The sequence below is a fragment of the Boleophthalmus pectinirostris genome, unplaced genomic scaffold (assembly GCF_026225935.1).
Source record: "Boleophthalmus pectinirostris isolate CB_2022bp ecotype Guang Dong unplaced genomic scaffold, ASM2622593v1 HiC_scaffold_12, whole genome shotgun sequence".
NCBI lineage: Eukaryota > Metazoa > Chordata > Actinopteri > Gobiiformes > Gobiidae > Boleophthalmus > Boleophthalmus pectinirostris.
In genome coordinates, this window is record NW_026571018.1 from 28,527,162 (window position 1) to 28,549,799 (window position 22,638).

A 22,638-nucleotide genomic window follows, 5' to 3' on the forward strand; every position below is an offset into this window, starting at 1 on the left:
GTATTGAATGCTGACTTGAAGTAGTTGACAGTACTACAAGGACCTGCTACTACTAGTGGGCTATATATAACTCACACTACAATAAGCAATAATGTAACTCATACCTTGCTAAGACAACCACTACTACTGTTATTGCTGCATGCATAGTAAATGTATTAAAATAAACCAAATAATATAGAAAATAAAGAAATATTATTACTCCCATTACTACTTGCTAATACTTACTCATAGTACTGTCCTTCAGCACACTGTTACATACCCATTTTCCAAGTAAATTTCAAATTATTATGTAATTATTTGTAACTAATTTGTTGATTTTAATGAAGAAGACTTTGGTTAAGCATCATCTTTTTTCCGTAAATGTGTCACAATAATTACAATATCAACTTATCAGTCAATACAGTATATGAAAACTAGAACAATATTTTTTTTTGGAAGGAGCAGTATTTATTGTAGGCAAAGCACTAGTGGGATTTTTTTAATTTGTACTACACTATGATTTGAGCCATAGAAGGTTGAATAAATAACTTCTATAACTCATTCTAGATAACAAACTAAATACTAAAGTGTTTCATTCTGTTATTTATTTATTTCACTTTGTGTTTCTTAACCATACCATAAATGTAGAAAGTTTTATGTTGAGATAATGCTGCTTTATTGTGTCAGTGGCGTACATTAATTTCAGTATTATCGTTGATCGCCTTTATTTATTACAGTAATATATCTCTCTTCAAAATGTGTTATTGCAACAGGCCTATGCATGCGAATTATAGATTTCAGTTACTTCCTCTCATCGATCAATCAAAGCCATGAGATGCCACACATAGAGCAAGCTTAAGGACATTTCTTAAATAAAATCACAGCTTTAGTATCCACCTGCGCTAAGGAAGCAGGTTACTGTTTGAACTCTGGCTATTAAGATGAATGAGGCCAGTGTTAATTTATCCAGCTCTGTGTCAGACTCTGTAATAGCTTCGCCCCCTTTGGCGTCTCTAAACTTAAGTTTCTCCCTCGGCTGTGTCCTCTTTCCCAACTTAAACCATCTGGATCCACACAATGACACCAAGAGTAATTTCAGAATAATATTTAGTTCGGGCCAGTTTGACGAGCTCTTGTTAAAAGTGGGTCCCAGAGTACGTTTTCTTGGGTGTTTCATCAAATTGTCACTTAGGCGGCTGCGCTCTATTCCTTTCATCTGCTTTCCCCTGTCTCCTAGCTTCTCTCCTCGGCTCCTCTCCTAGCTCCTTTGAAGCGGTGTGACATGCGCGGCGTGTAAACAAGGCGGCGTTAAGCAGGGAACACACTTCGCCCTGCGTTAGTGTCAGCAGGAGGAGTGTCTGGGTGCCACAGACACACGCTTAAACATGAAGCACTCATTTAAGGAGCAAGTCAAGAGTGGGAGGGGTCTGCTGCTGTTTACCACCACCATCAGTGCTGGGCGGAACAGGTAGATAGATAAACAGATACACAGATAGATAAAGAAGCTCACTGTTTCAATGCCATCACGTTTGTGTGGGAAATAAAAACATAAGTCATAAGGCCGTTCGTTAACATGCAGTCCCCACTAACTAAACTATTTATTCATTTATTCATTATAATTATTTTTTTATATATATATATTTTAAAGCATGGTGGTAGTTTGGTCTTGGACTTTCCACAGATGCACCTGTCTACAGCTTGCAAACATTTTGGTTAGTAGAACTTAGTAACGATGGATGATATGTGATATAGCCTTGCACTTTAACCTCAAAATAAATGTCATAAAATGCAAAAGGGCAAACTAAAGTATATCTTTTGGAGCAATGTGCTGACTATATATTGCTTTTTAATGACTTATAATGTCAATCAATCAGACTTTATTTATAAAGCACTTTTCATACAAAAAAATGTAACACAAAGTGCTTTAGAGTCATAAAAAATCCCATCTTTAATAAATACTACTACTGCTGTTTTGGTAGAGTTAAGACTCGAGGCAGTGCAGTCAAGTAATGCATGCTATTCAAATCTGGTGAATCAAGGATATATATATATATATTTTTTTTCTCACCAGTATATGTTGAGACACAGCACACCAGCAGCCCCTGAAGAGTCTCTGTAATGAGACGAGTGTTGGCCGTGGTTCTATTGACTCCTGTTTAGGTCACACCACCTGTTGGCACGGCCAGCACTAACTCTCTATTTATTTATTTTAAGCAAGAAGTGTGTCATGAGCAAAACAAACACAAAGTGATACAGTAGAATACTATCTATCTAACTTTCCCAGTGGAGGTCCACCATCTGCTTGTTTCCATGGAAATGTTATCACGTTGCATGGAATGTTCCACAGTATGGCATTAATCTTATCTATGTCAAATGAAACATAGAGGTGACGCCACTAGGCCTTGTTACAGATCAGATCAGCGGTGAATTACACTGTACACATTCTGTATACACACTCAATGCACAACATAATTTAAACATGCCTGTATTTCTTTCCTTATTACAATCTCAACCTCATACAGTTCTTGGCCACATGTTCCCAGTTGGGCCAGCGTTCACATGCAGGTGCCTTGTACACCTGCACCAGTCCAAGACAAATGACTTCCACAAACCTAAAATTTTGTGCGTTTACGCTCAAAACGCATTCAAATACAGCAGCGTTTTGCCCTGGACTTCCACTGGGACTGAGGCCTGAACAGCTTACGCCGCCAGTGTGTGTGTTTTGGAGTGTCTCTTTAAGCCTGGGCTAAACTGTGTTATTAGTGAACAGTTTGTCTCTAAGGCCTGCCAGACTTCAGCACTATGTGAGGTGCGAGACTAGAGTGTAGGGTCAAAGAATGCATTTGGACTGCATTTACAACCAAACTCATTCTGGGGCTGAGCTTTGATTGAAAGCAATTGACCTTATAGCATGCTTATCTAGATTAAAAAAAAAAAAAAGTCAACTATGACTATTATAACAGCACAGAAAAGTAGCTACACCTAGTTGCACAAAGAAAGCAACACCCCAAAACATATAAATAGCAAAGGAGGAAGTTAAGTGAAATGCAAATAAATCTAGAGCACTCATGCATGTGTAATGAGACAGCAGCTATAATGGAATGGCACTGTCTAAACTAAACTAAGAGCTTGACACTTTTAGACAAGCTCATGAGGTACTGTATTTTCAAGTACAAAATAATATGTACCTTCCTTCCAAAAATAACAAATTTTTGTTGGTTGGTAGATGCCACGCTTATGTTGTTTCATTGCTGCTTATTACTGCTTATCTAATAAAGCTAATATAATAAGAGATATTTATAATTGGTAACAATGTGTCATCAAGTAGGAATTAGGAGGAATTTAACAGATAAAACTGTTTGGAAGAGTCCACCTTGAGGCCTGAATATAACTCAAGTGCAAACATCTACAAATACAGAAATGTATATAAAAACATATTTGGGGGAACAGACGCATTGTTTTTACCTTTAATATAATAATATAACTTTCATGTGGGGTGTAGGAGGTAATATTAAACAAGGAAATTCACTGGCCTCTCCTCTATCTCCACATATAAATACCTCAAACAGTAAGAAAATAGCAAAATCGGACATGATCAGAAACACCCATCTATGCTAACAGCAGACCGTCTCCCAAAGGTGCTGTTACATCTCTCCACTTCCCACTGTGAGCAACTCCTGTTCACCAAGCACCGCACGCTGCCTCCTAACTCTAATCACAGCAAGAAGAAACAGACAAAAAAAAAAAAGATTGAAAGAAAGAAAAACGCCTCAAGCTATTCACTTCCAGTGTATGTGAACCCCCACCCACGAGGCTATGGAGGAAACACCCACCCACGCTCACGAACAGGGGTGAGAGAGGGAGAGGGAGAAGGAGAGAGAGAGGAGGGCGGTGAGAAGAACCGGATCATTGTAGGAGCTTATTGTGACTACGGTAACAGGAGAGGGACAAACCACTGGGACAAGACAAGGAGAGAGTGTGTTTACCTGCTTCGTCATGGAGTCAATGAGGCGCACGTAAAAGTCTTGCTCTGTTCGGATGCCTGTCAGGAGAGAGACAGAAAAAGCATGAGGATCTGAATAAGTTACTTAATGTTGGGAGTAATATTAAGTACTGAAGGGGTTAACATTTTAATATCCAAACAAGTTAATTCTGAATACACGATAAAGTTTGTTCACTAAGTTAGAGTTGTAATTTTGGGAATGTTTACTTATTCTACTCATGCATTATTTTAACTGCCATAATTCATATTTTTTATTAATAACTATTCTTTTTGCTCTTTAAATAAATATTTTATTATGTATTTTTAGTTATGGTTATCATTAGAAGTCAGGAAAAGAAAGGTATTTGCTTTTTGGTTGCAACTTAGAGCATGATACCTTATCTTATTTTAATGCATGCCCTGATTTTATTTTATCACAGCGTTTTATTTATTCTTTGTTTAATGTTGTACCATAACACTGAAGCACATTCCTAGTTTGTAAATTTTTTTTCTCTTGCAATGGAAATAAAACATTCTGATTCTGATCTGTTTCTGATGATACAGCCTTGTGATTTAACCACAAACAAAATGGAATAAAATACAAAAAAGGGCAAAGTAATTTTATATTTTCTAGCAATGCATCAACTATTTTTTCCTTTTTAAACATTCCCTCACAAAACACTGCTCAGTTTAGTTTTAGTTAGCCTACCAAAGCGATTACTAAAGTCACAATGGTTTTCACGGTCGGAATTCTAACTTACTGTTTAAATAACCTTCTCTGAAACCTTTATTGTTCTTTTACCACAATAACAACACAAATCTTTACGTGACATGAAGCCTATAAAATGATTCTGACAGAAAATATGCTTTTTACCCAACTGGCAACAAAGGATTTAGTGAGGACTTATGATGATTTGCACATGTGCCCAATCAAATCCAGCACTCACGGTCCACAAGTTGTAGCTGCAGACTGTTACACTGGAGTTTTGATTTCCCTGCCAGCATTCAGCTCAAAGGGCCCAGTCACCACAAGCCACACAACAAACAATCACTGACACTAACAATGCCTGCAAAGTGTCAAACAGAGAAAAGCATGGGAAAATCATTGAAAAACCACAACATATTGCTTTGGGTGCTTTAAAGAGTGTAGTTTATCCAAGATTTGGTCACATTACATGCATCAAACACAATAGACGACAGTGTATTTGATATTTGAGCCACGTTGGCCTAAAGCAACTGTTAGAATTTCCGCTGCGTAAAATGTAAACGCTATTAATACTGTGTGAAGAAAGTGCATTAAGCTAATTGTGAATAGCGTTGACTCACCGTTACTGTACAGGAGCTGCAGACGGTAATGAATCCCATTATTGGTCTTTTCACCGCTCGTCTCCTTCACAAACACACAGAACAAAGCCATAAAACATTTAGCACATTATAATTTTAAAGTATAAACAAGCACCGAGGCCTAAGTTGAGGCAACACGCACTAAAACAACATGTGATTTACAGCGGGCTAGGGTTATTTCCACGTGTAACTGCGGCGTTGTTGTGGCTTTTTAATTTCTCTTAAATTACTACTTGCGCTTTAAGAACAAACCAATCCAACATTTCATCCGAGTTTATTCACAATGGCCGTGGTATGTGATGTTATTTATTTAGCAAAACAAGATTAGATTACTGTTTATTTAATGTTGAACTTCGACAAACAATTTTAGCTTTTAGCCAAAATGCTACAAATAAAAGCGAAGAAGATAAATTGAACGTGCAAAACCGGAAATTGAAATTATAAAATAAATTAATAAATAAAATAATTAATAAATAAAAATAAATAAATAAATGTATTCGTCAAAAATGTATTAATATTTAGAATGTAATATTTTCTGTTATAACGCGTTGCATCTTTTATATTTGCTATTTTATAGATTTTTAAAACCTTAATAGACATTGAATCCCGTGGGGAATAAGGCCTGCAGGCTGTCAAACGCTTACATCACGATGGTATTACCGCCTTTGGAATAACCCTGATTGTTTTAGATGAAATGACTAACCTTTTCTTTCTCGATGAAGTCCACAAAGCTGGTCCTCTCGATCTCCACGGGCTGCCCCTGTCTGTCGTACAGCGCCAGCACGAAGTGGAAGAAGTTGGACTTGCGGAGGTTAGAGGGCGGCTGCTTCTCAAAGTGTGCCCGGGCCAGACCCACTCCGCTGCGAACACACGCCATCAGCCAGTGTTAGCAATGGATTTGACTTTAGTATGTTTATTATATACCACTAAATAATAGTGGCAATCAATCCAACCAAAATATTTCTTGCAGCCTTCTAATTTGCTTGCCTATTTAGTGACGGGAAGTTGTGATTTGATATGAATAAAAAATAGTCAGAAACTGCATTTTGATTTATGAATTTATGCATGCACTTCTAGTTTTAAAAAGTTAATTTATTCCAACCAATATTGTCACTGTTTACATGCTCTGAATAGTAGCTCTAAATTGGCTTTTGTGGAAATTATAACAACTTTTTGAAAGGATTTTTAATCACATGGCGAATATCAATTGTTAATACATTAATTTAGTAAGACACAGCCTATGTTACTGTGGGTGCGGGGGAAAGGGCAAAACAATGCGTGCGTAAAATATGGATTATTTTGCATTTGTTTCTATTGGAATATGAATTGCAGTCACATTGGTCTATAGGTCCTTTCCTTATATCTCCCACTGGTCACATCACAAAGTTTAACAGAGGCGAGCCTGGCACAAACTGTGATTTTCCAAACGCCGAAGTGTTGATGGGCTGCTAAATCTTCCCCTGGCTCACCTTTGCGCGGCTGTGTTGGCGTCCAGCACGCCTCCTCCCTGCATCCAACTCCGGACGGCGTTCATCCCTCCCAGCGGCTCCTCTTTCAGTCCGCTGCCGCTTCGCTGGATGCTCTCTTGGATTCCGAACATCAACACTCCGCGCCTCTCCGCTTTTTTATCTTTTACCTGTCCTTACGTCCTTGTTACTTTCTGTTGCACTTGTTCTTGGCACAGCCCGCTGAGTCTACAGTCCCGTGAAAGAAGTGCAGGCTACAACAGTGCAAAAAGCATGTTCAAAGTGTAAATTCCCCAACGCGTAAAACGTGATTGAAAGCCGAAAGGTGTTTCAAAGTGCGTCCTAGTCCACGGAGCTGTCACACGGGCCGATCACCAAGCGCTCGTGTCACATGTCAACAATGTATGACACTTTCTTTCTTCCTCGCTTCCTCTCCGCTGCGGGACTTGTCCGTGTCGTGTGTGATGCTCGGAGCTCCGCGCTGTGCCTCTTCCCAAAGGACTGTGGGAGAAGACGCGAGCACTGGGGAGAGAGACAGCCCGGGATGGGAAGTGGAAATAGGGGAGGGGACCACGATGATGGAGACGCCCCCAAACAAAGGAGAGAGTGGAGTGAGGTCCGCCCCACGCATCGCCTGCTGAGTGTGGAGTCGCACTCTCCCTGCGCTCTTCTTCACGTGAGGCGAAGAGGCGCACTGAGACGGAGCAAGTGTCTGATCTGATTTGGGTGTCTGAGAGATGGCAAAGAAGTGGAAGTTTATTTGTATTTATGGCAGTGGTGGTTCAGAAAATTGATGCGTAAAATCATCTCTGTTCAAGGTTCTCTTTAACGACGCGGCGTTTCTTGAGCTTGAACAATGCATAATTTAGAGTCTGGCAATATTTCAAAGATTATTTAAAAAAAAAAAAAAAAAAACTTAGATAGTTCTCTTGATTTTAATCACGTTCAGTCTTATCATGTTGGAGTAAAGAACTGAAAATTGTAGAAAGGGACATTAATTCTTATTGGAGATTATGTAAATGCTTTTATTTTGGATGGAGACATAGATGAGGCTTTAGTTGATGATAACGGTTCTGGGCCAAAAGTGCGCACATTAAATTCGCAAAAAACACCTCTGTTCAATATATTAAGCTCAACACAAGGTTCTTGTTTAGTTGGATGGATGTCTCAAACTTTTACGCACAGCGCTTGACATGTTTTCTGTAGTCAGTTGTGATTCAAAACCTCAAACATGCTTTAACTCTTCATTTTTATTTAGCCAGCTGGTTAGGTACAATTATGAAAGCCATATTTCACAGTCAAAACATATCCGTGGCCCCATTGTCTTTCGGATAGGAGCCCTTATTGCAGAGCAGCGCCGCAAGACACACAAACAAAAGTGACAATAACAATAATTAGCTCAATATAACAATGAACATAATTGAGGATAATTGCTAGCAGATTTCTCTCCTTTGTCTCTCCCTCCAGCTCCATCTGTTATTTCAAACAATTCATCACGTCGCGACGCACACAGGGAATCAAAACAAAACACAAATATTATTAACAGGAACGTAGCGGTGTCTTTTAGCCAAATGACGCTACAGCATATCGATCTGTTAAGGTGCGAAAGGTCAACAACTTTGGTATTATTCAGCCGCGCGCAAGGATGATTGGCAGCCGGTCCTGGCGCGGCTCCAGCCTCTAATTCCCAAAGGTTATTGAAAAACGCTCTTGACCTTGATTATGGAGAATGAGAGTCTTTTATGCGTCGGTTTCCTGCTTCGAGATGAGACACTGTGGCACAACGGCCTTTTACAGGGTCCAAGCAGCTCACAGCTCTACCAAGAACAGCGCGTAATTTGTGTTAACGAGCCGGGCTGGATCGATCACAACGGGACGCCAGAGCCACTGGACAAAAAAAAAAAAAAAAAAAAAAAAAAAAAGGAAAAAGACAATAATAATAATAAGATAATAATAATAATAATAATAACAACAACAACATTGATCTCAACACAAGCGGCAAACAAACACAAAAGTTGCAAGAAAATAAAACTCTCTACGTAATAAAATAAAATGTGCACATCTGACAAAAGCAGATCAGTAATCAATTATTAGCCTACGTTTAATTAAATGATAGAGGAGCCTAATCTCTCTGTAATGGTCTTAATTATGGATAAAATATATTTTTAAAAATGACTTGAAAAAATACTGAGAAACAGTTTCATAGTAAATGTAGTTATAAAATGCTTTTCAATAGGAAGGATGCCCCCGAAGCGCTCTTGCGGGATGGTCAGAAGGAAAGACGCTCACTGCTAAAGCAGCACAACAACGCCATCTCGTGTCTGACTTAAACAACTACAATAGAAAAGTGCAGACCGAGCTAAGGTGTTGGGGGTGGGAGCCTCAACCACTTCTCGAGAGGTCATGAGGTATGGGTCTAAACGTCAACCGAAGACTTGGCTCTGGCTGGAGATCTTGTGCAAAAAATGTGAGTTAGACCAATATGTAGACTATATGGTAAACCTGCAATCTAAACATGTATTGTGCCCATTTAATCAATTGTTCTAACAACCACATCCACAAAGTATATGGACAAATATGCATTTATGCTCTCCTTTCATCTTATTTTATGTATTAACTATTTAAGCTTTTACTTCCTGAAAGCTATAGCCACGTAACACCAGTGAAACTATACAAATTCAAAGTGGATCGTTCATTTTATTTCTCACATTCAGTTTCGTAGCATAACCAACAGAGTAACAGTAACAGTTTTACAGAGGAGGTCGTTATTGATTCAAAAATGTATTTGTAAAATGGTATACTGACAATTACGTCAACAAAATCTACGAGGAGCATCCATCAACAGGGGCCAGAAAGTGGTCCAACAGAAGCAACAGTAACAAACAGCTGGCTTAGGTCTATAACAAAAATGTCAAGCTAAGTATTTTTCTAGCAATTTTAGGAAGGAAACACAAAACAGTTTACTTTTCTCTTAAGAATACTAAATAGTGCAAGTTTCAAAAATACTAACATCTGTGAATGGAGTTGGCACTCAAGAATAAAAAAGTTGACTGAACAATGCCATATCTTTGGCAAACACAGTTAGTGATACTGTCTATAATGTAACTACTGCTAATTTGAATTCAAATACAAATGGCCATTGTTTATGAAATAATACTACTCTAATGCTGCTGAGAATACTGTTGCTTCTTTCAGGTACCACAACACTGAAACATGGTTTTGGGCACAAACAGAATATATCTCTAAAGTTCATTACATCTAGAATTCTTCATCACAGTTGTGATTTTTCCAATTGGCATATTGGCTTTCTTACTGTGAGAAAGTGGAAGCAAAAAAAAAAAAAAAAAAACATAAAAGAAGATGGTAGAGGATGAAGACTTAAGACTCAGAAACTCCAGAGGAACGATTACAAAAAATTACATTATGGAGAGACAAAAAGCTTGCACAAAAAAGCATGGATTTGTTCTCCCATTCTGAATATCTCATAAGTGCTCCATTGAAAACAGTCAAATTCTTCTAGCCATTTAAGTGCTTAATTTCAAAGTAGAACTGTAAAGAATGAAGAATAAAAAGTAGTCATTCAAGATTATGCTGTATATTCACCTCTTTGAGAAACCTGTGCAAAATACATTTCTACATTTCAGCTTTTAAAAAAGAAACACAATGAGTTACATAACGCTGAGCAAGAATGATCCTACAAATAAACTGTATTCATACATAGTCCTGCCTCAGCGCATGCCAGAAAAAAAGTCATTCATAGCAGTAAGACCATATCAACAATAGTCCTAATAGTAAATAATACTGTCGACTTGTGCTATGTCCCGTCATTCAGCGCCTTGCTAATCCCACTCCTACCAGTAGAGGGCATTGGAGTGATCACATCAGCTTTACAGCACTTCATATCGACAGGAGAAGCAGTAACACTGGCTGGTTGAAAGTTGCTTGATTTTCTCAAAGCTGTTTTAAAATATACTAAAGCTATAGAGAAACCAAGCCCCAATCAACACTGTAACTATGATTCATACATAGCAACATGAATAATATAATTACACACAGATTTTAGGAAAGTTTGGTAGCCACAGCTTTGGAGCGTTGCGAGTAGAAAGAACATTAGTGCAATAGCGACCCAAAATAAAAGTAAAATTAAAAAAAGTGGCAAAAATACAGTAGCAAAGGTAGCATAGCTTAACAAATGTTAAAATGGGTGTAGTGGCAACAGGCAAGCTCTACGTACAAGCGTGCATCAGATTATAGCATATATGAAACATTTAAGAACCACGTTTTCATTACAATCCAACAAATGCTGGAGTGTGTCTAAAATGTCCAATTAGCTGGTACTAGTGACAATACAAATTCAAGTGACAGGGCAGCATATTTTTGATTAAGGTTGATGTGATTATATTAGCATGCCCTAGGTTTCTACAAGCGTGAAGGATGGCTCAAATGATTTACTTGTATTTTAAGCTGTTTGAAATGAGTACCATAAAACAACCATTTATAAAAAAGCAGTGTAAAAATAACTTTATATTTAACAGTATAATAGGTTTGGCTGTGAGAATGTATTTTGTTGGGACCAGCCAAACAAGTCAGATCTGAGCAATGAGTTAAAAAAGAATCAGTTTGCCACATGGAGGCTTAAAGGTGCAGTGTGTAGGCCTTTGGCGACATCTGGTGGTGACATGAAACATTGCATTTTTTTCTTTCTGTCTACAAAATAGTTGTTATTAAGTGTTGTATAGACAGAGTTTGTTGTTTTCATAGGTATACAAGTGTGAAATGCAAGGTAATGTGTTCAAAGCAACAAAATAATAATAATAATACAGAGGCTCCAATCAAATCAAATACAGTAAGTTGCTTGATCGATATCATGATATGGAAATGAAAACGGAATTACCTGGATCTACACGAGACCTGTAAATAAAAAAGCAAACATAGCACCAAGCCTTAGATGTTTGATGGCATCGAGAATTATATATCGCTCCACATTAAAACTTTTTATGAAATGTTAAGACCTATTTGAGGTCCAGCCATAATTGATAGTCTTAAATCTGTTTAAACCATGGCACATGCTGCAGAGGAAAGTAATGAAGTCCCAATACCACAAATAGTACAGCAGCAGTGGCAGAGAGCGGCAAAAATATAAATTTGAAAGTTCTGCATGAAATGGTTGGAGTGAAATAGTAAGGATGACTTTGTAAACTGATTAAGAACTTTTGATGATTAGAAAAGATGCTTCAGTTCTTTAGAATTTCACATTTCCTGGACATGAATGACTGCATGACTTCTCCCACATCTGGATAGAAAAAAATCCTGTTGCACTTTTGGTATAATGAAAAAGATAATTCAGCCCATCCTTCTGAAATGCTTTAAAGAACCACTTTACAGCACAATGCTAAGAGAGGGAGATGTACATCATGGATATCTGAATCATATTTTGAAAATAAATTATGATGATTTTGATAATATGTGAAGTCATGTGGCTCAGTGATAGCTTTCTACTGCCTCTTCTTTTGCAGAAGACTAAGAGGGTCAGCCTGCGAGGGGAACTCAGAAGAGGATTCTGGGTATTCTGTGTTTGAGATGGGCTCAGAATCAGAGATGGCCGTGTTGGCTTTAGCCGTTGGCTCTAAAGACAAACCATGAGAATTTGAGGGAGGGGTTAGAGAATTGTCCTCTTGTGAGTCAGCAGGATGTGAATGAGGCTTATGATGAGAGCTGGATGAAGGCGCAATTTTGAGATGTTGAGAACAAGTGTACTCCGTATTTGAAGAATTATCAGCGGCTCCTTCGTCTTCCTCTTGTCCTGATCCCTCTCCATGTGTAAGTGCATTTTCTGCAGAGGTGGCATCTTCTTGCTCAGGTGTGGCCGCACCCTCTTCCTGACCAGCAGGGTGGGGGTCGGCAGCGGCGGGACCGTCCTGGGTGGGGGTGGGTGGGGGTGCTGATTGGCTCTTGAGCTGTGAATGACAGAGAGGGCAGGTCTCCTGGACGTAGAGCCACTTCTTCAGACAGCCAGCGTGGAAGAAGTGACTGCACGGGGTGATCACAGCACTATTCATCTCCTAAAAAGAACAAAAGAGTATATATATAGTTATGATCATATAACTATATAACTATATATACAGTCATATAAGCTTTGTTTTATTTAATAAGACCATATGGTGACTGCATTTTGACTTGCTAGCAGATAATTCTATTCTCACTCAGACATAGGCTGAGGTAATATGGCAAAAAAAAGAGGAAAGATTCTCCCTCATGTCAGTCAATTGATCAATCTCACTTTTTTTTTCAAGTTTAGAACAGTTTTTAGAACTACATTTTGTACAGCCCCACATAGAAGTACTCCTTTAAATAGTAATACATAGCTAGAACTCCACCACATGACTGTAAAATGAATATAATCACACTAGTTATAAAGTTTACCTGGTAGCAGATAGCGCAGATGTCGTTGTACTGCTCCAGTTGGGAGCTGCTGGCTGTGGGGAGGCTCTTGATCTTGTTGACGGCGTCTCTTCGGAGAAGGAAGCTCTGCCAGCCCAGCTGCGCCCGCAGCCACACGTTGTAATACGAGTGCACCAGGATGATGGTACTGCCCATTACACTCCACTCTCCAAAAACTGTCTCTGACACGCCGTAGCACACCACACACACAGCAACCTGCACACAACACGAAAGCCTTTACTTTATACCCAAGACAGTCATTTACTATTGGTTGTACTTGTAATTGTAACTTGTCATTTAGTTTCATTATGGTTTAAAGTTGTAATCAAATGTCATGGTAATTTAGCAGCCTAAATAATTATATTGCTTCAAGAGTCTTCTGCCTCAAGACTGGAAAATAAAAAAAATAATAAAGAGGGGTTATTAACTGCTAACACAACATAAGTAGATTACCAAGTTATGGCTAATAGTTTTGAAAATAGTATCTTTGCTATATTTTCATCATCCCCTCCCTTTCCTTCCTGAGTTAAATCAATCTCCTTTCAGAGAACTATCACAACACCATCAGCATGCATCCTGCTAATGCACATCGCAGGTTGTCAAAATGCTGTGCACAGTTTTGTATCATATTTTTGAATATCTATGGAGAATAGTCATGTGGGAACGAGGGTGATATAGGCTTGTGGGTTTGTGGGCTTAGCATTGCACAGAATCTTACAACTAACCGCAAGGAGGAGGAGAAGGGCCCGGGAGAGGTCACTAAAACACTCAAACATGTATGGATGACATCTAAATTTCCTAAGGTTATATCACACTAGAAAACTTAAAAACATAAAATAAACTGATTTTGCATAACACCCCCTCTTTAAAATGAGAATGAGTTTATGCCTCACCAGAAACTCCAGCAGACGATAGGTGCCATTGACGCAGTAGATGACCTCATCCATGTTTTCTACTGGAGCTTTACGAAACTCCTCCACCATAAACAGCACATAGATCAGCAGAGTCCCCAGCACCTGATTAGTGTCAAGCAAAATAACATATTAATTTTAGTGTTTAGTAATGTTAGTATTAAATAATTTCCCTATTGATTTTCACCAGACAACATTTTTCAACTTGAAGGATTAAAATTGTCAGCTATTATGAATAGTAAGAGCCATCCAGCATGTGTTACCTGCAGGGAGGTGAGGATTGAGGAGGAGATGATGATGAGGAGCCAAAAGTCCATGTGGAAGAACTGACAGATCATATAAGCCATGTAGGCTGGAAATATGAGCAGGAACAGGCACAAACTCACAGCTCGGAAGTGCTTCCAAAGACTCCTGCAAGATACACATTTGAGAGACATGACATGGCATGGCAAACAACACTGTGTATAATGTTTTCGTCATTGGGACTCAGCCACAGTGTTTGAACATAAGTCATATCTGAGGACATAGATTGGCAATTTTCAAGAACTGACTGATTTAAACAAGATTAATAAAATGCTTTTACTTGTCTCTGGATGCTCCCAGAGCCAGGACAATGGGGTCAGCTATTTCCAGCATGGACTGCAGGATGGAAGCCACAACGATGAAGAGGATGATGGAGAGGAGGAAGGCTCGGTGGATCACCTGTAGCTCAATGAGACCAGTTTGAACTGCCAGGATCAGAAGAGTGATGCCCTCAGTCATGCCCCTAAAAACAAATTCACAGATTAAATACTCCAAGATCTTATATCATGCATTTTAGAAGCTTTCCAATGTCTGTAACAAGCTAAACAAAAAAAAAATACTGCTGATACTGCTATCTAGACCCTTATTTGCAAAGATGAATAACAGAGGCAATAAAATGATCACAACAAATTGGGAAAACAAATGCAGTTAGTAAAAACTCTGAATAGTCCATTTTAAAGTCCCTTGAAGACAATTATTTTTTTAAGATGAATAGAAGATGAGTGTAAGCAACAAACCGGTGCATGGTGTTGTCGTTCATAAAGGCCCTGTATCCTTGCAAGTAAAACTTGCAGAGCGTCAAAACTCCCAAAGCGATGAAGGACACAGTGAAGACCAGCCCAAGAAGGGAGTACGGTGTGCTACAACATTCTGCAACACTGGAAGAAAAATGAAAAGAATAAATATTAAAGGTACAATAAAATTTTTTCTAACTGTTGTATATTTAATATACGTGGAGGAATGATGACTCAGTCAGGGCACAGAAAAGGGAGTGCCGGAAGGCTGAGCGGAAATGGCGCAAGTCAAACCTCCAGGTTCATTATGAGATTTACAGAGGAACAATGCATATGTACAACTACACTTTGAGTAAAAAGAGAGAAGTATTTTTCGGACATTATTGGTAATTGCAGTAACAACTCTCGTGTCCTGTTTGCAACAGTGAACAGATTAACAACCCTCCAGCTCCACTGCCACTAGAACTAATTTTCCACATCTAAATGTAATGAGTTTGCAGTTTTCTTTAATGACAAAGTTCAGGGCATCAAAAATGCCATCAATTCCACAACACAAATAACAAGCATGCAGCCACAGAGACACTTAGAGCTGAATCACTTTGCACCTGTAACTGAAAAAAACTGTTTAGAGATCGTTACCAGTCTGAGTTCATCTACTTGCTGCCTGGACATGTTACCCACTAGATTCTAAAGTCCATCCTCAACAGTTTACTTTCACCACTCACTCACATAGTTAACATGTCACTTCAATCTGGAACATTCCCAAACGCATTGAAAACTGCGGTCATTAAGCCTCTCCTAAAGAAGAGCAGTCTTGATGCCACAGTACTGAACAATTTCCGACCCATCTCAAATCTGCCGTTTTTTGGCAAAGTCCTTGAAAAAGCTGTTTACCAACAGCTTACGAACTTTCTCCAAATGAACAACTCCTTTGATGTTTTCCAGTCAGGTTTTAGAGCCCCACCACAGCACTGAGACTGCTCTTATCAAGGTGACAAATGACATCCGCCTGAAACACTGATGCAGGCAAAGTCTCAGTCTTGATCCTGTTAGATCTGAGTGCTGCTTTTGACACTGTCGATCATGGGATCCTCTTACAGAGACTAGAGGACTGGGTGGGCATCTCTGGTACTGTACTAAACTGGTTCAAGTCCTATCTAGAAGACAGGAAGTATTTTGTTGAAATTGGAAACTGTGTCTCAGATGACATGGCCCTGACCTGTGGGGTGCCTCAGGGGTCAATCCTGGGCCCCCTGTTGTTCAATCTCTACATGCTGCCATTAGGCCAGTTAATAAGCAGCAATAATGTGTCCTACCACAATTATGCAGATGACACTCAGATCTACGTCTCTCTGGCAGCAGGAGACTATGGACCAGTGGAGTCACTTGGTCACTGCATCCAACAGATCAGTGTGTGGATGCAAAACAACTTTCTCCAGCTAAACTCTGACAAGACTGAAGTCATAGTGTTTGGTCCACAGAAACAAAGGGACAGTGTCAGCAGTCACCTCCAGTCTCTCGCTCTAAAACCTTCAAATCAGGCAAGAAATCTAGGGGTAATAATGGACTCAGACTTGAACTTTAACAGTCACATAAAATCAATAACATCTGCAGCCTTTTACCATCTAAAAAACATAGCAAAAATCAAAGGTTTACTGTCTAAAGCAGACTTGGAGAAACTTATCCATGCGTTTGTCTCCAGTAGATTAGACTACTGTAATGGTCTGCTCACTGGTCTCTCCAAACGAGCTGTGAGACAGCTGCAGAACATCCAGAACGCTGCAGCACGGGTCCTTACTCGAACTAGGAAGTACGAGCACATAAGTCCTGTGCTCAGGTCTCTGCACTGGCTTCCTGTGCCTCAGAGAATAGACTTTAAAGCAGCTCTACTTGTGTACAAGTCTCTCCATGGCCGAGCACCAAAGTACATCTGTGACATGTTAGTGTCATATGAACCATCTCGCACTCTGAGGACCTCAGGGACCGGCCTCCTGCTGGTGCCCAGAGTCAGAACTAAACAAGGGGAGTCAGCGTTTCAGGTTCATGCAGCTAAAACCTGGAACAGTCTTCCTGAACATGTGAGACAGACTCTTCTGTGACGCTGTTTAAATCCAGGCTCAAAACATTTCTGTTTAACTGTGCATATAACTGAAAGGTTTTCATTCCGCACTCTTCTCTCCAATTTATGTCTATGTTTTGATTTGTTTTTATTATGATTTTAATGTATTTCTGTAAAGCACTTTGAATTACTTTGTGTACGAATTGTGCTATACAAATAAACTTGCCTTGCCTTGCCTTGCCTTGCCTAATAATATTTGTTTTAGCCCAAAAGCTTTATTGAATATAAAATGCAGGTGAAGAGTGGGGAGACATTCTGTTAATTGCTGGAACTGGTCTTAAGTCGGGTTGATGTGCCATGTGTATGTGCTAATCCAGTTAATTAATTAATTATTATATATAGTCATGTCTGGGAGGGCAGCCTGGACCTGATTTTAGGACACACTGACCCTGGCACATGTAGCCAGACAACATGACTGTCGTTGATGGTTTTAATAATTTATTTTTAGGATTTAGGATGTATATAGATCCCTGGGCCAAGACCTGGTGAGGAAGAGGAAGAGCAGTCTTTCTCTGGAGGTGGGCTTGTCGCGGGTGCTGAAGTAAGAGTAGATTTGCAGAGCGAAGAGCACAAGCCAGAAGCACATGAAGAGAACAGGCAGCACCAGCTGGTTCCACAGAGACATGCCCAGAGCCAGCAGGCCGTACACCTCCACCACCTGCACACAGTTCATATATTTACGTAACTTTAAGTTTTTTTATATTTAAGTTTTTTATTTTTATTTTGTTATAATACATGCAGTGGAAATTATGCCAAAACAAAAACTAAACAAATATTCCAGTGACTAAAACTAGACAAAAAAATATTTAGAACCTCAACTAAAATTAAACAAATAAATAAACTGAAAATTAGCAACTCAGAACAAACACGATTATGCTTTACCTGAGCCAGCTCACGGTAGGCAGTTTTGGCAAGATTGTAAGGAACCAGCAGGTTAGATGCTAGGAAGTAAATGACCTCCAGGCCGGTGAAGATCATAGAAAATTTGTTGATGAAGACGATGGTCTCAAGTGGCACGAGACACAGTCTGGCCACAAGAGGGAGCAGATGAGCAGAAAAGAGCCAGATCCTCTTGGTCTGCATTACACAGGAGCAGAGTGTGCATACAACCAACTGAGCTGCAAGAAAGAAGAACCGACCGGTTAGCTATGCCATACCAATTAATAATAAAAGAGTCCTCACAATGGCATCTACAATAGTAAAGAGACCTGACTGAAATCTATGAATAGCTGGCAATTTCTATGTATGACAACACACAGTTTCATACAATTATATGAGTATTACAGGTTTATCATTTGTCCACTCTAAACTAACTACAATGTCCCATCATAGAAATAATGTTACTGTTATTTAGAAAATGGGTTCAGCAACATAACTTCAAACGCAAAATTAATACAGGCTTCCACAAAGCCTTAAGGCCTTTGCTCAAGTTTCTGCTTGTTTTCCAAAAACATCATAGATTTCATACTTTTGTGCTGTTTTCACATGAAGTCCCGTAGGTGTTATTGTAAAAGTTGAATTCTAAGATGGCACACATTAGCTTATGCAGCATGCTTGTTTTAGTTGTAACAATATACCTATGAGTGCAGTGGTGAATCTGTTCATGGAAAGAGGTTCCAGGTAGACCGGTCCTTCATTGCCGGAATCCAGTTCACTGCGGACGTAATCCCTGACAAAGAGAGGTTGGCTGATCAATTTACAAAAGAACGTCCTGCTCTTTTTCACAGAAGATACATGCACCATGAAGATACATGATTACATGGAAACAAGAGTCAAGTTATTGAGATTGTCTTTTATCACTTATACATTTTTAAATATACAAATAATTGGGTTTTAACAATCTTTAAAACCCTTTTCGTAAAAATTTAAAAGACTTTTCATAAAACTAACTGTAACTAAAGGTGCACTAATGTAAGTTTTCTGGTGGAGGGTCGACCACCTGCTTGGAGATGGAAATTTCCACTCAAGCAATAACATCTCCATGGAGACGAGCCAATGGCGATCACTTACCAGACAAGTGACATAGTGCACCTTTAGTGATGAGAGTTTACTGTAAACAGTGTGGCCAAATAAACATAAATAAACTTAACAATTGGGCTAATGCATAACAGATATCTAGAACCGATCCAGTCATTATGTCTGGCAGCATGAGTGTCAGTGCAGCTCTGGTCTTTTGTCAAAATCTAAAAACCTTATGTAACATTATACCTCTTATCACTAACTGTGATCACCATTTTGGGTGTGCTGCACATATCATCTTTGCACTTTTGTTTAGCACTTGACTTAAGCTGTTGGTTTTGTGAGTTATTTTACAATGAGAGGATTCTAGTTGATACAGAACAGGAGAGAGGGATAGATGGGACAGGCGCAATGATCAAAGAAAATGCAGGATGCTCTACTTTGCTATAATACTATATTTTGCACCATTATTATTTTATAGATGATCGTATTGCTCGCACCACAAAGGCCACTTGCTTTATTCTGAAATGCAGTGTACCTTGAGACTTGGTGTCCAGCAAACAGAAGCAGTGCAGTGAGGACGTACAGGTACAGTTTAACCAGGTGCTGGCGAGGCAGAGTCAGGAGCACCAGGCTCAGGATGTAACCTAGAAAAACACACACAACAAGGTTAACTAAACTAGCTACATGGAAAATGTGGAAGAGAAAGAGAAGATTAAATGTGAAACAATTCAGTTTGTATGCCTCTGGGTTCAACGGTACATTCCAATCCTGTTGGCTCATTTTAACTGGAGACCAAAGGCAAAATTACATCTGAAACAATAACTATAATTTCTCACTTATGAAGAATATTCAGCTCAGAAAATATAAACAATTACATAATGTTGACACAAATGAAACACTCTGAAGAGAAGTTGTATAGAACTGGAATGATTTAACTATATTGGGTCGTAATAATTGTTCACAGGTACTAAACTATTCTCAGACACTGCCTGACAGTTGAACCCCAACATTACAGTGATAAGAGATAAGACAGTTCCTCTAACAGCAGGCTGGTGGTTTCCTTCTACAAGAGTACTGAAAGTGAGTATATGTGTTGCGAGCTAGTACTGACCTACATAGTGCAGGTAAAGTGCCAAGTACTTGTACTGAAACAAGGGGTTGTTGGAGAGGCTTGATCTCTGGACCTTCTGGAAGAAAGAGCTGACGTCCCAGCGGTACAGGACATCCAGCAGCATGATACTGGGCACACGGAGGCCCACGTTTAGGACAGACTCCACGCGGTCCTTCAGTGCCATGGTAACAGGTTACGCAGGCTGAACTGACCACTACCACTCTGCACTGTGTACAGAGACACACAAAAAGAAAACAGGAAAACACTGTTGGATTAAGACATTCCACTCAAAACTCTACATAGGGGCAACAAAGCACAGGGAAAAAAAGAATCTGAACTTAAAAATACACCATATTCTAAATTCAACTAAGGCTGAGAGACATTTTGGAGAAGTATTTGATTTGTTATTTTCCTGACAGATAATGTGGTTGCCATTCATGGTATGGTCAGTTTAGAAATGCACAATATATTGCAATTTAATCAATCAAAGTGTTGCAATTATCAAACTGTGGTCAGCAATTACTAAAGTTATGAAATGTCTTTTAGCAAATCAAGTTTCCAAACATCTAAAAAGTATGCACATTGGCAGTTCATAGCTCAGTTTAAAATGTGAACTGTGAACTGAATACTGTTTTAAAGACATACATTGCAAATTTAACTGCACTTGCAACACATCCAGGAGAAGAAATATCAAGTGCTAATATGCCATACATTTCACAACATGTTTGGAGGTCTAAAACTACAGGATTAGAAAGTTATGCGTAAGAGAGACAAAAAATAAGATTATGGAGTCTGCAAATTGCAACCAACCATGGCAATTTAGATCCTGCAGCCCCACAATGACCTACACTAAATATTGCACAGTGAAATCTTTCACTTCAACTGAAAGCTAAATTTGCATGCATATTTAAGTCTTTTTGTTCCTCCTTTAAGCTGTGTGTGGTTTCCGGGACCAGGTATAAACAGAACGCTGAGCTCTGATGTTTCCAGCCAGGTGCAGAAACACCTGTTCCATGCATTCTGAGTTTTCCACTCAATGTCTATTGTTTATGGATTGATTCACTGTAGTGCATCAGTCCCTCACAGTCTACACAATCCACAGTAACTTTAATATGCCTTAAACAAAATACAATGTCAAATTAACATGCAGATAAAAATAAAAGATCTATTGGGGCATCGACGGATAGGATACAACGTTTTAGTCGCAAAATACTTTGACTCGATCCACTGAATGGGACGGCATCCTGGCATTACATAACGGAACCTAAGACTATATCTAGCCAGCAGACAGATCACTACAGAATAGGAGATTACATAACCAGCGGTCTAACGCTATGTTTAAAAGCTATTTAGTTACAGGTTTGATCTGGTTTTGTTTTTACCACAACAATTAGACCCGTATGTGTTGAGCATCCACAACAACAGGACTACAGACAGCATGGATGAGTGAGTGCTGCATCGATCGAGGCGCTCATGAACTCTAGTAACCTCGCGGTCTCGTTTGCAGAGAGCTCACCCTCCTCTAGCCGCAGAGCTATTAAAATATAAACTAGTCCATTATCAAAGTTCTGTGAAATGAGTGCACTCGGCGGTGGAGCAGTCCTTCGCACAAACTGTGTAAACCAGAGCTAAATAATGACACAGCTATGACACTGTACGTGCGGAGTGGATATGATGAGCTGCATTGAGCACACAAACACAAACAGACACACAGACACAGACACACACAGGCACGGTGCCAACAACTCGGGCTAACATTAGCCACATACAACTATAATCACAACACAACGACAGCAAATGATACAAAGCAATGCGCGCAGTCTGCAAAGCTATTTATGTGCATGTTTACAGCTAAGCACCGAACTTACGTATTAACTACAGACAACAACTGAGTCAACACGGTCTTTTAGCCCCGCTAGCAGACACAGGCAGAAATTCCAACGAAGCTAACGAAGACGCGTAGCCAAAAGTCGGAATAGAAGGGGACTTACATTTGAAGGGCGATCTTCGCGATGTATACTACAGATCTGAGTTGTTTCCCCGCTTGGATATAAACCATTTTAACTCGGCGTCGCCCGAGCTAACGGTCCTCTTGAAGGGAGCGCCGCGGACTCAAAGGATGTGGCCCATCCGCTCATCTCAGCAGCAGCCATTAGCCCTGTGCTGCTCCTGAGATATGCTGAGCATGCGCACTGCGGTCCTGCCTCGAAAAGTACACTTGAGTCTATGGAGAGGACAAGTACTGTACTTCTGTGGCAGTAGCGCCATTCAGTGGTTCTGTCAAGT

At 39.5% G+C, this 22,638-nt stretch overlaps 2 protein-coding genes across 3 annotated transcripts in view; both read right to left on the reverse strand.

The window, feature by feature from the left end:
* LOC110155884 (transcription factor COE1-A) overlaps positions 1 to 7,438 on the reverse strand; it is a 129,060-nt gene extending 121,622 nt beyond the window's left edge. For both annotated transcript variants that reach the window (XM_055148220.1, XM_020920058.2), the window contains exons 1-4: positions 6,775 to 7,438; positions 6,009 to 6,165; positions 5,288 to 5,351; positions 3,966 to 4,021 (exon numbers count right to left, since the gene is read on the reverse strand). In XM_055148220.1, the coding sequence (XP_055004195.1) occupies positions 3,966 to 4,021; positions 5,288 to 5,351; positions 6,009 to 6,165; positions 6,775 to 6,905 (408 nt within the window). In that variant the 5' untranslated portion in view covers positions 6,906 to 7,438. The remainder of the gene's footprint in view (positions 1 to 3,965; positions 4,022 to 5,287; positions 5,352 to 6,008; positions 6,166 to 6,774) is intronic.
* A 2,010-nt stretch (positions 7,439 to 9,448) lies between these two features.
* On the reverse strand, positions 9,449 to 22,528 carry LOC110155905 (RING finger protein 145). The gene is made up of 12 exons (XM_055148218.1): positions 22,344 to 22,528; positions 20,353 to 20,579; positions 19,777 to 19,885; positions 18,857 to 18,948; positions 18,162 to 18,397; positions 17,762 to 17,937; positions 15,164 to 15,304; positions 14,707 to 14,889; positions 14,387 to 14,534; positions 14,106 to 14,228; positions 13,195 to 13,428; positions 9,449 to 12,833 (listed from the first exon to the last, which is right to left on the reverse strand). Exons 2-12 carry the CDS (start codon positions 20,534 to 20,536, stop codon positions 12,267 to 12,269), a joined length of 2,193 nt encoding a protein of 730 aa, XP_055004193.1. The 5' UTR covers positions 20,537 to 20,579; positions 22,344 to 22,528; the 3' UTR covers positions 9,449 to 12,266.
* Between the last annotated feature and the right edge of the window lie 110 nt (positions 22,529 to 22,638).

Coding starts and splice junctions, on each gene's coding strand:
- LOC110155905 (XM_055148218.1), bottom strand. CDS start 20,536: ATGGCACTGAAGGACCGCGTGGAGTCTGTCCTAAACGTGGGCCTCCGT. Junction 15,305..17,761: donor CTCTTCCTCTTCCTCACCAG/GTCTTGGCCCAG, acceptor TTTTTCTTCCAG/TGTTGCAGAATGTTGTAGCA. Junction 14,229..14,386: donor CAATCCTCACCTCCCTGCAG/GTAACACATGCT, acceptor GACACTAATCAG/GTGCTGGGGACTCTGCTGAT.